General features: G+C 33.8%; 2 protein-coding genes across 12 annotated transcripts; one reads left to right on the top strand and one right to left on the bottom strand.

Moving 5' to 3' along the window:
* Positions 1-592: 592 nt before the first annotated feature.
* LOC124820858 (putative galacturonosyltransferase 4) lies at positions 593-5138 on the top strand. Its single transcript, XM_047292641.2, has 9 exons — positions 593-1158; positions 1288-1322; positions 1415-1459; positions 1582-1660; positions 1773-2029; positions 2792-3060; positions 3237-3594; positions 3854-4429; positions 4653-5138. The coding sequence occupies exons 1-9, from the start codon at positions 1056-1058 to the stop codon at positions 4926-4928; spliced, it is 1998 nt and encodes a 665-aa protein (XP_047148597.1). The 5' UTR covers positions 593-1055; the 3' UTR covers positions 4929-5138.
* Positions 5139-6400: 1262 nt separating this feature from the next.
* Positions 6401-15903, bottom strand: SRD2 (snRNA activating complex family protein). 11 transcript variants are annotated; one of them, XM_047292570.2, is made up of 14 exons: positions 15733-15903; positions 13662-13782; positions 13218-13296; positions 11215-11516; positions 11096-11142; positions 10957-11023; positions 10805-10857; positions 9785-9842; positions 8696-8784; positions 8532-8619; positions 8121-8219; positions 7702-7827; positions 7354-7614; positions 6401-6895 (listed from the first exon to the last, which is right to left on the bottom strand). In XM_047292570.2, exons 4-14 carry the CDS (start codon positions 11353-11355, stop codon positions 6611-6613), a joined length of 1314 nt encoding a protein of 437 aa, XP_047148526.1. In that variant the 5' UTR covers positions 11356-11516; positions 13218-13296; positions 13662-13782; positions 15733-15903; the 3' UTR covers positions 6401-6610. The 11 variants fall into 11 exon arrangements, with proteins under 11 accessions (XP_047148526.1, XP_087961656.1, XP_087961653.1 ...); XM_088105530.1 differs by having other exon boundaries at positions 8121-8216; XM_088105527.1 differs by having other exon boundaries at positions 11215-11404.
* Between the last annotated feature and the right edge of the window lie 17 nt (positions 15904-15920).

Below are 15920 nucleotides of genomic sequence, written 5' to 3'. Positions count from 1 at the left end.
GGCAGAGTATTTGACCAATCCCATAACAACACTGCTCAATCAAACAATTGCCAAATTTCTTCAAAACTCAAAAGGGATGAACAATTTTTCATAAATTTTGCACAATATTGTAGTTCAATACATCATTATCATACTATTAAGTTTACATAACAATAGAAGATTTTACCATTCCTGAAGGATTTCTTAGATTTGGAACAAAAACTCACTGATAATATAAAATGAGCTCCGACAATAACATCCTAGGACAAATGTGTAATTGGAAAAAGCTAGAGAAACGTGTGTGGGGATTACTTTATTGGGCAATGTCCCACCCGCGGTACCATTAATAGCAAAAATAATACCAAAAGATTATCTTAAAAAATCTATCTTTATTTTTTCTTTCCCAATTTTCTTTTTGTCCGTTTTAGGCATGCATCATTCACTATTCAGTGTTTTTTCCATTGAATTCACGCCTTCTGAGAAGGAAAAACAAGTTGGCATTAGCAAATAAAGAACATATCACGGACACACAGACAGAGACTGCAACACAGCTAAACACTATTCGTTAATTCATTATGAGTTGATCATTATGTTGGTTGAGAGATTTTTGGTGTCATTGTCTTTATATCTCTCTTATTATCTCTCCTTTGTCTTTCATCAGTACTTTAGTTGCCATCTATTGTCTACCACTTCCTCATCTCTTGTTTTTACATTACAACAACAAAGTAGCGGATTTTGAAGAACGGGTCTTATCTCTTTGTGTGGTCTATGGCCACATTTTCTACGCATCTCTCTCTTTACCACCCCAAAATGCGTTTTTTTCGCAAACTCTATGTACTTGATTTAGATTCGCTTCTTCATGCTCCTTTTGTACAATCTTCAGATTTGTAACGTGCCCAGAGCTTAAAACACAAAGTGGGTCTGTTTTACAGCTTAAAAAGTTTGTGTCTTGGTATGAAATTTCTTTGTTTTTGGTCGTGCCAGTGCCCTATGAGATAGATTCTACACGGGAAAAAGACAGTAGAGGCATTGTGGCTCCTTGGCGACACCAATCACTGCAGTGGGTTTGAGCAGAGATGATAACCACCAGAAATATTGTGTTGCTGCTGCTTTCTATTACTGTTGTTGCTCCGATTGTGCTCTACACTGAACGTCTGGGCACATTCAAATACCCCTTTGGTATTTGTTTCTCTCTCTTTTTCTTCATTTACTGGAAACTGCTAACAAATGGTTCTAATCTTTTCCTATGCTTTTGCAATGAGCTAAATTCTTTGTTTGTCTGGATTGTCTTTTGTATGCGCTTTGCAGCTGAGCAGGAGTTTATTGAAGCCGTAACTGCATTTGTGAGTAATATACCTGATAGATAAATTGAATTTTTGTTTAAGCAGAATGAGATCTATGGCTTAGTGGGTTTTCTATTGTTGTGTTGTCTCAGGCTGTCAGTGCAGCAGATTCTGGCCGTTTGAATCTCCTGCCCCAGGCATATTTCCTTCTTTCTTTTTCCTTTTACTCCATAACGCAACTTTGTGATGAAATTTTTCTTTATGGCTGGCGGATGCATGTGCGGGTGAACTAAATCCTTGATAATTTCTTTGAAAACAGGAATTTTCTGCTGCCCTTGAGGAACCAAGTGAGGTTGTACATATCAAGGACACTACAAACACAAAGAATTTGCCTCGTGGTATTTTGTTTGTTCTTCTTGTTCAGCAAGATTTTTTTTTCTCCCCTTCTCTGCTGGGCTTTTGTTTCTTGTAATTTTCGCTATTGTCTGTGATATTGTTTGGTTGGCCTAGGCTTTCTCTTTTCCAAACCGGGGGAGCATGCTTCTGCGAGGGTATTGTCAGCTACAAATGAGGGAGGTCAAACTAAAGGTGAGAACCCCATCAAACTGGTGACCGATGAAATTAAGAAAGGAAATCAAAGCGGCAACCTGGAGAAATATGATACAACAGGTGATGTTGTAAATGGGGAAGATGCTATTGATGTTGATGACAATGAGGGGAAACTAGCTAAATCTTTTGATGCTTCTGATCAAGCATCTGAAACTATGGTATGCGATAGACGTGCCTCTTGATTTTTCTTGATTTTTCTACTTTCTTTGTTCAGTTTGAGTTCAAAAGTTTATATAGGATTCTGGTCATGCTAAAAAATTATGCACATCGTTGCATGTATGTCTAGTAGCTGGTTACTCATCGTCTGTGAAGTATAAACACTTGAATGCTTCCGTTGCTTGAACCCTGAATTGATAATGCTATGAGGAATTAAAGATCAATCCGTTTTGTTTCCATTGCTTGCTTTGCCATACTTCATTCTTAATTGAAAATGTGTTCATGTTTGAATGCCCGTTTTGCCAAGTTGATACCATGGTAATCTAAAAATGCAGGTTTTTTCGCCCTTGATGAACACATCTTGGACCAGATTTGTTTACATATCCGGTTGAGGCCCAAATATTTTATATGGGGTTTAGAGTGCAATTGTGGCAATGTAATTATGTTAAGAAACATATATACGTTGGTTGAGTTCAATCTTTTTTCTTCTCTCACTCTCTCTTTTGGCTTTCATAAATATGTGCCTTGTAGGGCTTCAAAAAGCTCGAGTAAAGATGCAATCATACTTCTATAGTTTAAATTATTTCATTCCCGGACCTGCTGAACAAGGAAAAGGAACAAAGTGTTGCCATCACTGCGCTTTACTTTATTTTCTTAGCTTACATATTCAGAAAAAATATCACATTATATTAATATAATAAATGCTAAACAACCTCAACATAGGTTGAAGCAATCTTCTTTACATTTGGTGCATCCTCTTTCAGGACACTAAGCAGGAGCAACAGCATACTGAATCTTCTGGTCAAATAACCAAGAAAGGACCCTCGTTATTGGAAACTGATAAGCATAATGACCCAAAACCAGCTGATACTCGACTGAGACAACTAAAAGATCAGCTCATCCAGGCCAAGGTATTTCTTTCCCTTCAGGCAATAAGGAACATTCCCCATCTCACTCGAGAGCTTCGATTACGGGTGAAGGAAGTCTCACGAACACTAGGAGATGCAAGCAAAGATTCTGATTTACCAAGGAAGTAAGTGTAACTTAAAGAATCTTGTTATACATGTCTGCGGGTTTTCATGTTTTTATAACTCACAAGTTAGCTTTTCATCTTTTAAGATTATCTGCACATGTTGAGTAGTTCAATTCTGCACTGAGCTACATTTTATTATTCAGTCTTTAGTCTTATTTTTTACTGCACTAATGCAGTGCAAATGAGAGAATGAGGGCAATGGAGCAAACATTGATAAAAGGAAGGCAAGTTCAGAATGATTGCACCTCTGCTGTGAAGAAGCTTAGGGCTATGCTCCACTCAACAGAGGAGCAGCTTCGTGTGCACAAGAAACAGACCCTGTTCTTAACACAGTTGATAGCAAAAACATTGCCTAAAGGTCTCCATTGTCTTCCATTGCGCCTTACAACCGAATATTATAGCTTGAATACTTCTCAGCAACAATTCCCAAATCAACAGAAGTTAGAAGACCCCCAACTATACCATTATGCTATATTTTCAGATAACATATTGGCAACGGCTGTTGTTGTGAATTCTACTGTTTCCAATGCCAAGGTAAATTATTTTCGCAGAAATTTCTTAGGTAGTTTTTATCTCCCAGGCTTATGAAACACCAATGAAATTTTGGTTTGTCTTTGCAGTTACTGTAATACTGTCTCTATTTTGACTCAGAAATTCGTTTCCATTTCTTCTGCCCCCTATAGTTAGTGAAGAATTAAAAATGAAAAGATAGAAACTGGAGCTAGTTGATATTAATAGTGGCTCTGCCATTTCGGATTATATCATTAAGTATGGTACATTAATAACTTTTCAGGACACCTCAAAACATGTTTTCCACATCGTCACTGATAGGCTCAACTATGCGGCAATGAGGATGTGGTTTTTGGTGAATCCACCACGGAAGGCAACCATTCAAGTTCAGAACATTGAAGACTTTACATGGTTGAATTCAAGTTACAGTCCAGTTCTTAAGCAGTTGGGTTCTCCTTCTATGATAGATTTTTACTTTAAGACTCAACGGGCAAGTTCTGATTCGAACTTAAAGTTCCGGAATCCGAAATATTTATCTATATTGAACCACCTTCGTTTCTACCTGCCTGAGATATTTCCAAAGCTCAACAAAGTTTTATTCTTAGATGATGATGTAGTTGTGCAGAAGGATCTGACTGGTCTTTGGTCAATTGATTTGAAGGGCAATGTTAATGGTGCAGTAGAAACTTGTCAACAAAGTTTCCATCGTTTTGATCGTTATCTCAATTTCTCAAATCCTCTTATTGCAAAGAATTTTGACCCTCGTGCATGTGGATGGGCATACGGCATGAATATTTTTGATTTGGTTCAATGGAAGAAGCAAAACATCACCGAGGTGTACCACAATTGGCAGAAGCTGGTAAGCAAAACGCATTGTTTTCCATTTTCTTAATATCAGAATGTATAAGTAGACTATATAGTGTTATCATATATGAATCATATCTTATCTTAATTTAGATTATGATCTCTTAGGATTGGTTAAAATCCCATAATTTTAACATGATATCAAAATGTCAATGTATCATTTATTTCTGATTTGAATTCTGAACTGATGTTTCCTTTGTAACTAAATTGACATACAGAATCAGGATAGACAACTATGGAAGCTAGGAACACTGCCGCCCGGTCTCATAACATTCTGGAAACGCACTTTCCCACTGCACCGTTCTTGGCATGTCTTGGGTCTAGGCTACAACCCCAATACCAACCAAAAAGAAATTGAACGGGCTGCTGTTATACACTACAATGGAAACATGAAACCATGGCTTGAGATCACTATTCCCAAGTTCCGAGGTTATTGGACAAAGTATGTTGACCATGATCTTGTGTATTTGCGAGAATGCAACATCAATCCATAGATGATACATTTAATTTTCAAAGTGTTCTTGGCATTCGATGTGTTCTTATAGGTCTGCAACTCCATGTGTAGAGCTTGTATTTTGTTACAGCTTCATGAGTATGTTGTTATATAGGTCTGCAACATCAGTCAGATTTCGATTTCGGCATGGAAAAATAAACCCAGCCAAAATCAATTCGCTCACATAATGAAATGTTAGTGTTACTTAAAATTCCTTTCTGTTTAATAGCTTCTAATCCAACCCGAATAACCCTTATTAGTTGAATGGAAGAAAAATATTTTGTGGGCATGTTGGATCATCCTTGTTGCATGCACCGACAATTTGACTCAACTGAAACAAAAAAAGATTGTGTGGTGCAATACTAAGAATATGTCACATCACATTCAAAGCAGGGTCCCATACACAGGTTGGGTTTGAAATTATAATCACGTGGTGGTGGAACCCGCTGCTATGTCTACAGGAACTCACGGATCACATCACATTGTAAGCATGTATATTGCTTTTAGTGATTTATGTTACGTGTGAAGTTCTGTGAACACTCAAACACATCTCATTCAGTCACCTTAATATGGATGATTGCAGGGATTTGAATTGCGTTATCTTCTCTCTGCCTCTTGTGTTTTCCTATACAACCTAGTCAGAGAAACCTCCTACATATGATGAGGTGTCATGTCAAACTTAATTATGTTTGGAAAAGGCCTTATTTACGGTGACAATAGGAGAAATATTTAATTTAATAAGAAAATGAAAAATAATAACAATGATTAAATATGAATATAATTCTTACAATTTAATGTCCTTTATTTTTAGTTTTTTATAATTTTCTTTCATTCTTTAGTTTAATCGAATGATGGAAAATGAATAGGTAAAAACATGAAAAATAAAACAATTTGGAGTGGAAAAAAGGAAATAAGATATATAAAAGGTAATACATTTATTATTGTTATTATTATACTGAAAAAAATATAAATATTGATAAAATAGTAATTGTATAATCAATTATACCAAACACGTAAAACATGTATTTCAGTATAAATATCTACAAATTATTAGCAATATGGACAGCTTTTTTTTTACATTTACATGAAAAATTAAACATATCTTATAACTTCTGTGGTATTTTTTCTCTTTTTTCGGGTCTTAATTCGTTGCTTGTGTAAAACAAAAAAGGGGTTAGTTTTATTTTAAAGGAGTTGTAAAAGAGAATAGACTTAATTTACGAAGCCCAATAAAACATTTAAATATTAAATATAAGCGATAAACTTAATTTAAAATTAATTTATGGGGACTAAAGATAATTTTGAATCTAAATTTGATGGGTGACTGAAATCAAACCCTGAAATTTTGTAGGATGAAAATACATAACATTAGCTTTTAAGGTGGTAGAAACTAAATATATTAGCATTAGCTTTAGAGTAGAAACTGGAGTATATTTTTTGTTTGTGTATGCGGCAGCGTACCTACTCTTTCAGTTGATCCGAAAAACACATTATTGTAAATAACATTTATACATAAGCATTTTCAAGAAGGCATCTAACAACTTTTTTCCTACCCTGTAGACCTATAGATTTTACTTTCAAAGATAAAAAAAAATTCAATATATAATGAAAGAAGCAATTTTGAATGAGCTTTTTGTAAGTAACTTTAATCGCCTGTTGGTGTTCGTCCAAGGCTATCAGCAATTAATCATGGTTGTAATCATACTCTACAAAGTCGGTATATAATGCAGAGCCATCCTCTGCTTGATGAAGTAGGGAAAAACATTCATCACAAAAATAACAAGGGTTTTCTGGTGTCCATTTGTCATCCACAGTGATCTTTGTAGCTCTGAATATTTTGCAAACACTGCACTTCTGAAAACGTAACTTCAGTTGAAACGTGATTATTGGATAGAGAGCTCGATTATTCACGTCATCAGGATGAATTAATCTCATATCTCGTATCACTAAGGTATGGGTGCAGTTACCCTGCGGGGCAGAGAACAATTCACAACAACGTAAAGAAAAACTACAAAGTATATCTCATACAAAATTTTCAAATATATATAGAAGAATAATAGTCTCAATCTGGTATGAAACATCCTCTTTGTGGAATATTGAAAGGTAAAACTTACCCTGACCTGCCCCCTTTGATTTAACCAATATTGAAAGCAATAACAGCCATTTATAAGTGCAGAAAAACAGGTACTGGTTTTAGAAATTCTTTTTACACCCGAAGCCGCAGAAAAGGACTTGCATAAATGTGTTACCTTAATCCATCTTTTGCATGGTCTGTAAGGATATTTTAAAGAACATGTTTTACTCAATTAAACCAACAGACTACATCTAGCATCAAGTGCAGGAGGTGAAACCATGGTATTTGACATTATAAAAAAAAAAACCCTTCCTTTACAATACCTATTAATCTGAGGCAAAAAATAATGTACCTGATGACAATAGAGATATCCAGCACCAAGTTGAAAGCTTAAGTCACAAAAACGTAACTTCTGCATCTCAATGGATCTAAAGTGAGGCAACTGTGATGCAGATTGTTCACCCATGATTGCCTTTTGTTTCTTCTGCAGCTCTCCAGTTATAATATATTCCCATTTCTTTTGTGCCTCCTCCTTGGAGTTTTGGAGCCAATCCAATATAGGTCTTGTGAGATCAATAGCAGATGGATCCCTCAAATCAGGGCAGAATACATCCTACAGAGAAATAGCTTGTCGTGAGATTCAAAAAAGAAATAATTAGCATATTAACATCATAAGATAAGAATAAGTGATAATGCATACTTCGATAAGAAAATATCCAGAAGGATCATGCTGCCCAGCTTTGTGCATCACCTGGTCTGTTGAGCAAAAGATCTTGTCCCTTAGTGCAGTTAACATCTGTCCTCCAAGAACTAATAACTCCTGGATCTACCCAAAATTAAAGAACAGATATCCTACTGGTTAAACAGCTATTTCAGAATGGTAGCGATTCATGATCCCTTCAACAAGTCAGATATAAAATTTCATTTTAATTGATATCAGCATGGTATTCAGTACTGTCAAAAACCGTGGTGTTCATTGTGTATAAGTTTTATATTTGTCTTAGAATTAGCTGTCCATATTTCCTAAAATAACCAGCATATTGATGCATTTATAGGTCCAATGACCTGATAATTTATACAATAAAGTAGAATATTATTCCTTCTAAATTTGAGAAATACCTTGGTACCCTTGCGAACATTATGGTAAACCTCCACAAACAAAACAACTTCAGGATACTGCACAGGTACGTGTTCCTGAAGGCTGACAGTGTTGACCTGCTAAACATAATCTAAATTATAATGGGGAATATAAATAAGAAAATATGTGGGGAAATGCACAAAACTCGTTCTTGTTTGGGTATGTTTACAATATCAACTTTGCACTAGCAGCCACTCAGCCAGGGCAAAACCAAATAATTAATCCAATTGACAAAGGAAATATATGGCAAGCCAAAAGCTTAGAAGGTACACATATGAGAGGCTATAACTAACTGCTTTAAATCATCTGAAAGTTGGATTCATCAGTAAAATGTTTCAAATTGAACAAACAATCTCATTAGCAACAATAATCATATAAGATTTTGAAGTAACCTTTCTGGTGGAACTCGTAGACCTAAGGGTCCTCATCCTTTCCGTTTTAGTTGATTTATGTGCAGCTTCATTGATCTTGAAAGCAGGACTAGACAAAGACAAGATACATGAAATCAGACCTTATCTACAAAATAGAATAATCACTAACTATTAGCAATACCAACTTAAATGAATGAAGCTTGGCTGCTGCTTTGTCTTCTTCCTGCTTCTGTTTGATTCTCACCACTTGCTCCACCTTTTCTATACAGTCAATCTGAAATCGATTATACATAAGAGATACATAACAACACCCCCTACCTTCGACCCAAAAAAAATTTGTTAAGGCTGTATGATTGACTTGACAACACATTTGATTCTGAACATGATTTTGGAATTTTTCAATTGCCAAATGGTCCAGAGATCAGGACACGTATTCATGTCTAGGTCCTGTGTGAAACAGTTTTAAACAATTTGCATAATCTAACTAAACTATTCTAACAGCAAACATAGTCAAAATTATGACAGCACAAAAATAAATTCAAAATGGTTATGGTGTATGAATCATGAACACACTTAATATGCTTATCCAATTATCCTAAACTTGGACACTTTATTTTCAACTGACATGTAATACCATAAACTAGGCCAAGCTGCAATGAATGTTGTCATTTGTTTATTACTTGTACCCCTACATTCTTACCATGATTATAACTAACAGAATATTCTCCAGGCTAGACTTTAGGACAAAATAGCTTGCAATCGCTCGTCTATTTATAAAGAACTGGATTTGTTAATTTAACAACATAAAGGCCAGAGAAGCGTAACAAAAAACTTTCTTCATTTTTTGTCATGATATCACTTTATCTTTGACAAGGTAACAGAGACTATATATATCATTTCTTGGGTTTTGGTGTTTGTGAACGGGAATCCTACCTATTTTCTTAGTTTTCACCATTTATTGCCAGTCTAGCTGGCATTATGAAGGGAGTGTTGGACAGTAGCACATTTTGTTTGTCTCAATTATTTAGGAGCAATTTAAGTTTTTTGACATTTTGGTAGGAGCAAAAGAATAACAATTGAAACTGAATGGTATAGTTTTCTTTATAAACCAAAATAAACTGTTAAAAACTTAAATTAAGTTAGAATGACTAATTCTCAACTTCTAATACATGTAATAAACCTTTACTTATCTCAGGCATTAAACTGGCAAGCAATATAATATAAGTATCAAATAGTTATAAGGAAACATAAATGTTTTTAGAGAATTAGCTTACGTCAAGAACATAATTATTTGTTCCCCTTCTTTTTCTTTTTGATTTCTTGTCACCACACCTGCAGCCAAATCCAACAACTTAACTGAGAGAAGTTCAGACGAATGGAATGAATAGGATGCACATTCTTTGCCATTGTTTGGCTTCCAGCAGAGCACTTACAGAGATTCAATACAAGTATAAGAAAACTACTTAATTCTCTATCACTTGATAAAAGACACAAATACATGAAGTTACAACCATATCTACAGGAAATTACACACACAAATTAGGCTAAGTTATTAATATAAGATAGTGGCATTGAGAGGCCAACTCTAAAACTGCTAAAGCAGGCTACAGGAAAGCAGGATGGTCACTATTTTAAATATTATAATACAAACTAAATAATTGATATTACACATACAAATACTCAAAAACAAAAATAAAGAAAGAAATCCATCATGAATAATAAATAAGTCAAAGCTTACACCCATAATCACAATCAATCTGGGAGCAGTAAGGGCATAGCAATGAAAGATCATGGTTAAATTAATGGGAAAAACCAGATTACAAACTATATTAAAATTACCAAAATGTGAACTAGGAAGTTTAAATAAGGAAGAATAGAATAAAACACGGGGAAAAAAAGTGCTGTGTAGCGGAAGGAGCATGTCTTGTAATACTAAACTTTTTCCTCTGGAGTTTCAGGATTTTATTGAGTCGTACCCATAATGGCCATGTACAAAGTATGCATACATGATGGATATACTTAGATAAACGTCATAATTAACTTTTCAACAAAAACTGGGTAAATTGTTTGGGCGTAACATCAATGAGATTAGGTGCAGGATGACATAAGACTGGGCATACGTTGGTGACCAGCTAGATCTTTTCCCCCTCCCAAAAGATGACAATTTTCATTTGAGAACGAGAAGATTTCCTACTTTCTCTCAAATTCCCATTTTTGGTTACCCACTAATCAAACTAAGTCATCCTTGCAACAAGAGCAACATCAACAACAAAAAGAAGAAAAAAAAGAATGACCTTGCATTGGGTTGGTCTGGAAGAGGAGGATGATTTTCATCGTTCTCAGTGCCCTGTAATATCACTTCCATTACTAATGTGAAGGAGTGAAACCTAAAGAACTACAGCAATGGAATAAAAAAACAGCATAGGCTAGTGCATGTGCATAATACCTTAAATACTTCTTTGAGAGCGATATCCATCAACTGGTCCTCGGTAAATATTTTAAGGTCATCCACCCTGCAAAGGCAATCATCATAAGTTAATGGTGACCCAAGAAAGACGATAGTGGTACAGAGGAATAATCCATACGAGATATCAAGGTGAGAGAAATCTTCAGACAATTCAGCCTCAAGATTCTGCAAGAAAAGGCATAAATTAGAAAAAGAAAAGAAGAAAGGGAGGGGAGAGAAGAGAGATAATGAGCTAACCTGAAGTTCAGAAAGAAGAGAAGTCTGAAAGTGAGGAACCCTAGTGGAGGGACCGACCATGTTGGGAACGTAAATGGGTCCACCCCTCGGAATTGGAATGGAGAGATCGCATTCTGCGGCCTCTGGAATTGAACATTCCATTCCTCCTTCTCACTGATATAATCAAGTTTCAGATCACAGAGAACCACTTCTGAAATTTAGGCAGTGACTGTGTATAATATATATTATATTCTCAACCAACAGCTAGGAAGATATTGCCGGGACAGTCCACACTAATAAATACAAGTATTTTAGCCTCTACACTGCACGGATCAATCATCCATGTAAAAGTTCTATCATAATTAATTATTGTAAAAATGCAAAAAAATATTTACATAATGAATTAAAATAAATATGTCAAATTACCAAGATAAAGTTTAACAACTTTTGTTCCTTAAAAGAAATTAAATACATTTGAATATAATAATTATCAACATAAAAACTAATATAATTAAAATCATGACATAACAGAATTTCTTTGAAAACAATATTCTTCTTAAGTTCCCATTTTTCCTATTGGTGTTTCATGATTATCACTTAGATCTTCCACACAGGTATATTACCTGTTAAAGTTATAAATATTATTTTGTCTAAACTGGTTTCTTAATCAAATTAATAAGAAAAGTATTTTTCAAAAAATTACATCAAACATTGGAGAATGTTAATAAACATGTAATAAAGGCATTATAAAATATAGTGTTGAAGAGTAGAACTAAAGTGAAGATAAATAAAAACATAGTATTTCGATTTTAAATATATACTTAAAGCAAAATTAAGAATATATTTACTAAAAAGTCAATTAAAATATTTTATAATTTTAAATTAATGTAAATATATTTTTATTTTTTACTTTAAATATTTATTCAATTTAAAAAATTAATTTCATAAAAAATTGAACAAAACAAATGTTATTGGAGTTTTTTTACTTTAGAACTTTGTAAAATAAAGTTCAACAAAAATTTTCAAGTGAATATTTTGAAGGCTGGTTTACAAAACAATGGCCAAATTTAATTCAATGAATCATGTATCCTAGCTTAATTGACTGTGTGGCTGGCAAAGGTCTTGAATTTTTATCATTGGGGAAAAGGGGAAACTATCTCATCACTCTTAATAGATAAACATAACATAAAAAAATCATTTGTGAATTAAGAATTGTGCTATGCAGAAAGTGGATTCACATAGTTGATCTTTGTTAATAAACGGAATATTGACACATTAGGACATGATTATTTATAAATATTTCACGTGTCAGTGTATTATTATTATATTTAGTAAATATGACATTAAGTGAAACAATCAGACGAAGATTCAACTTTACAAGGAGATGGAGAGGAATGGAGGAAAAATCCCTCCTCATCCAATTTTTGTGCTCCCCTCCAATATTAAGGGGTTTGAAAGAAGAGAATATGATCTCATTTGTTTTTTTGTCAGCAAGAGAAAATGATATATCATCTATCTAAGAATGTGGGTTTGGCTTAACCCAACCCAATAAGACCAACACCCAAAGTGAGAGTTATTCTCCATTTACATACTTTATTTAGACTTTATTTTTAACCAATAAGGGACTCAATTTTTTCCAATACACCCTCTCACATCCTATAATATAGGACTTGGTGAGTAGATAATATAAGAGGTGACCCTTTTTTAAATAGATCTAGTGTAGACTCTGAATTACCATCTTAGAATGTAAATTGAGTCTAAGTACAGAACTTAGCTTGTGAGGTGAGAGTCACGCTTCATTTACATACTCATTTCAGGTTCTATCTCTAACAAATGTGAGACTTGATTTTATATTAGTATGAAAGTAATTTCATCCCAAAACAATAACTATGACCCTATAACTAAATCATAACATAGCCCACCATGGTAATTCTGACTATAAATTTCAGATAACAAAAGATCTTCCTTCCATTATCATGCTTAAATATCATATTATAACACAATGTTGATAAAAAAATGTTCACCTTCTTTTCATCATTTGTGTTCAACGCATAAGTATCACAGTATCAAAAAAATTTAATTGAGTCCACGGAGATTTTTATCCTGACATGGTTGGAAATAACATAAGCAGAGAAACAGTAATATTTCAGCAAAATCAACAAATTATTATTAGTCACTAGCATTTCAATGTGAAGTTTCATCTATTAAGATTGATCATGAGGAGATTGTCTCAAAAAGTAAATAAAAAAAAAATAACTAATGATGCATACATCTTAACAGTAAAATACATCCAAAACAGAACAAGACAACTAAGACAAAAGTGGCTTCTAATCAAATTAGAACTATACAACAAAAACAATACTATTTAAAAATATAGTTTTTGTAACAAAACTGATGACAAATATTTATTCAAATATTACTATGGCTAAACAAACGGGAGCAACTGTGCTAATGAAGCTTTAAAAAACCTGATGTAAACTTGTTTTGATTTGCAATGAATTGTTCAAAAACGAAGTCAGCTTTTCTCCAGTAATTTCTTCGATTTCCCCAATAACCTTTTTAACTATTCCTGTATCAAAAGAAAACGTTCTGACACAGGCAAAAGCTTGAGAACTGTATGAACTCAAGAATACAAGTTAAATACAACGAAATCCATGTCCTTCAAATATCAATTACAGAATTGTTCATCATAAGCCCGACAGAAACAAAATCCCAAACCCATCATGTCAATAATCTATGACCTGACTTCTGTGTGCACAACTTTATATCATTAGATAAGCAACCCCATTGGTATTAACCTTGTTGGCATTCAAGAACCCAAAAGTCTAAATCACTTGTTGAATGTAAATATAAAATGATGAAGTGCTTCACTAGAAGAATTCTTTTGAAATTCAAATTCAATCTAAAACATTTTATGCATATCCTGAACTACATCCAAGAGTTATTGAAAGTTATCCAAGTTACAGATATGAAAATTGAAAACCTATCTATACCCAAAATATTAAATTTAGTTGTTGGCCCATCAGTCAAGTGTTCATTAACACCTAATCCCTAGATTACTTTTGTGGTAGTAAACAAGCAATAAAATCTAGATGTGAATCCCCATGGCATACACAAGTTACACATGAAACTCGTCAGTTAACTTTAATGTGTGACTGACAGGATGCCCCTTATGCTAATTACTGACTATATAAGACAGGTATGTGAATAAAACATAATTCCTACAGATTGCACGTCCCACACCTAAATATTTACCTTGCAAAATTATGCTTTAAATTGAAGTTTTGTTCACTCAAACAAAGGACAAACTTCAGAAGTACAGTGCTTATTACTTTTCCATGGATATGGTCAGGTATGGTGTCGAACCATATTTCTACTTTCATATTTTCACATTATAAAAATAAATTATTGGGAATAAATGAGAAGAACAGTATAGGAGGATAAAAATATATCAAACAAAAAATTAGTTTCCAAGAGCTTTCTAATTATCTTTACATTACATAAGAATCATCAGTTTGTTGAAGAACTGTGAAATTGCCATTAGCCACTACAGCTCCACACGGAGAGCTTTCTTGGGAAGAATTTACACTTTTCCTACATAATGTTTAATCTCAAACATGTATATGTCTCGCTGTGAGGGGAATGTGTTGAGAATCCCATGTCAATTAGAAATAAGAACAATTTACAATATAAGTGAGGACAAATATCATCTTACAAGTCGGTTTTATGAGATTGATTTAAACCTAAAATTCACTTCTTAACATGTTATCTGGGACATCGGTTAAGCTTATCCAAATGAAGTTTGTCATTTGTTGGGACTAGACATTAACAAAAAACAAATTTCACTCGAATAGGTTCTAACCTATTATCAAGTTAAGAAGTGGACTTTAAACCTAACTCAACCTTACAAGCCTATTTTGTAGAGTAGTTTAAAGTCTACTTCTTAACACTACTTTTAAAAGGAAAAAATAAAACTTAGATTCATTTTCCAAATTAAATATAACCATTGTAACTTTGCAAATGTAGCAAACTAAATTGATTTTTTAACATTTAGAAATATAGAAAATAAAAACAAACCAGTAGAATCTTACTAACGACAAAGAAATTACCTCTTACAGATATGGAACTTTCAAATTCCCTGCACTCGGTATATCACAAGTTTTTTGTTATACCGATTAACATAAACAATAACACTCAACACATTAAGGCTGGTGCTTTTGCAGCAATATAAATCATATACTTTTCTGTCCCAAGTCTTAATTTTGCGATATCTCATATGTCACTATCTTATCATTTGTCGGTCTCTATGTGTATCTTCCTTTTTTGTGTTAAATTTTTGTACAGCGAGGATTTGAGGCGTGATTGAGTCAAGACAAATCCAGCAAGAAGCAACATAGTGTTTCAAATATCAGAAGTATACAAAGAATGATAATCAACAGAAAATAATATTGATCAGAAACGATTACAATAGCAGGCATATTACAGCATGAACTTCAAGAAGATATCCAAATAAGGGTTTGACAGAGAGAAGGAAATTACCTCCACACCGTCATTGGCCGAGACACAAATCGAAGTCTTCTTCGTTGGTTTGCCCTCGCAGTCCCAAACGTGAGTGAGAGCTACACTACGGAACAAAAAAATGATTTCTTTTTCTAGAGAAATTTCAAGCTTTCTTGCGACATTGGTTATTCTTATTCTTTATTTCAGATTTGAATATACAGTCCTAA

The sequence above is a fragment of the Vigna umbellata genome, chromosome 1, assembly GCF_029865625.1.
Source record: "Vigna umbellata cultivar VRB3 chromosome 1, Vumbellata_1.0, whole genome shotgun sequence".
Classification (NCBI taxonomy): Eukaryota; Viridiplantae; Streptophyta; class Magnoliopsida; order Fabales; family Fabaceae; genus Vigna; species Vigna umbellata.
Note: the sequence above shows the minus strand (reverse complement) of the source record. Positions and strands in the feature narration are given on the sequence as shown.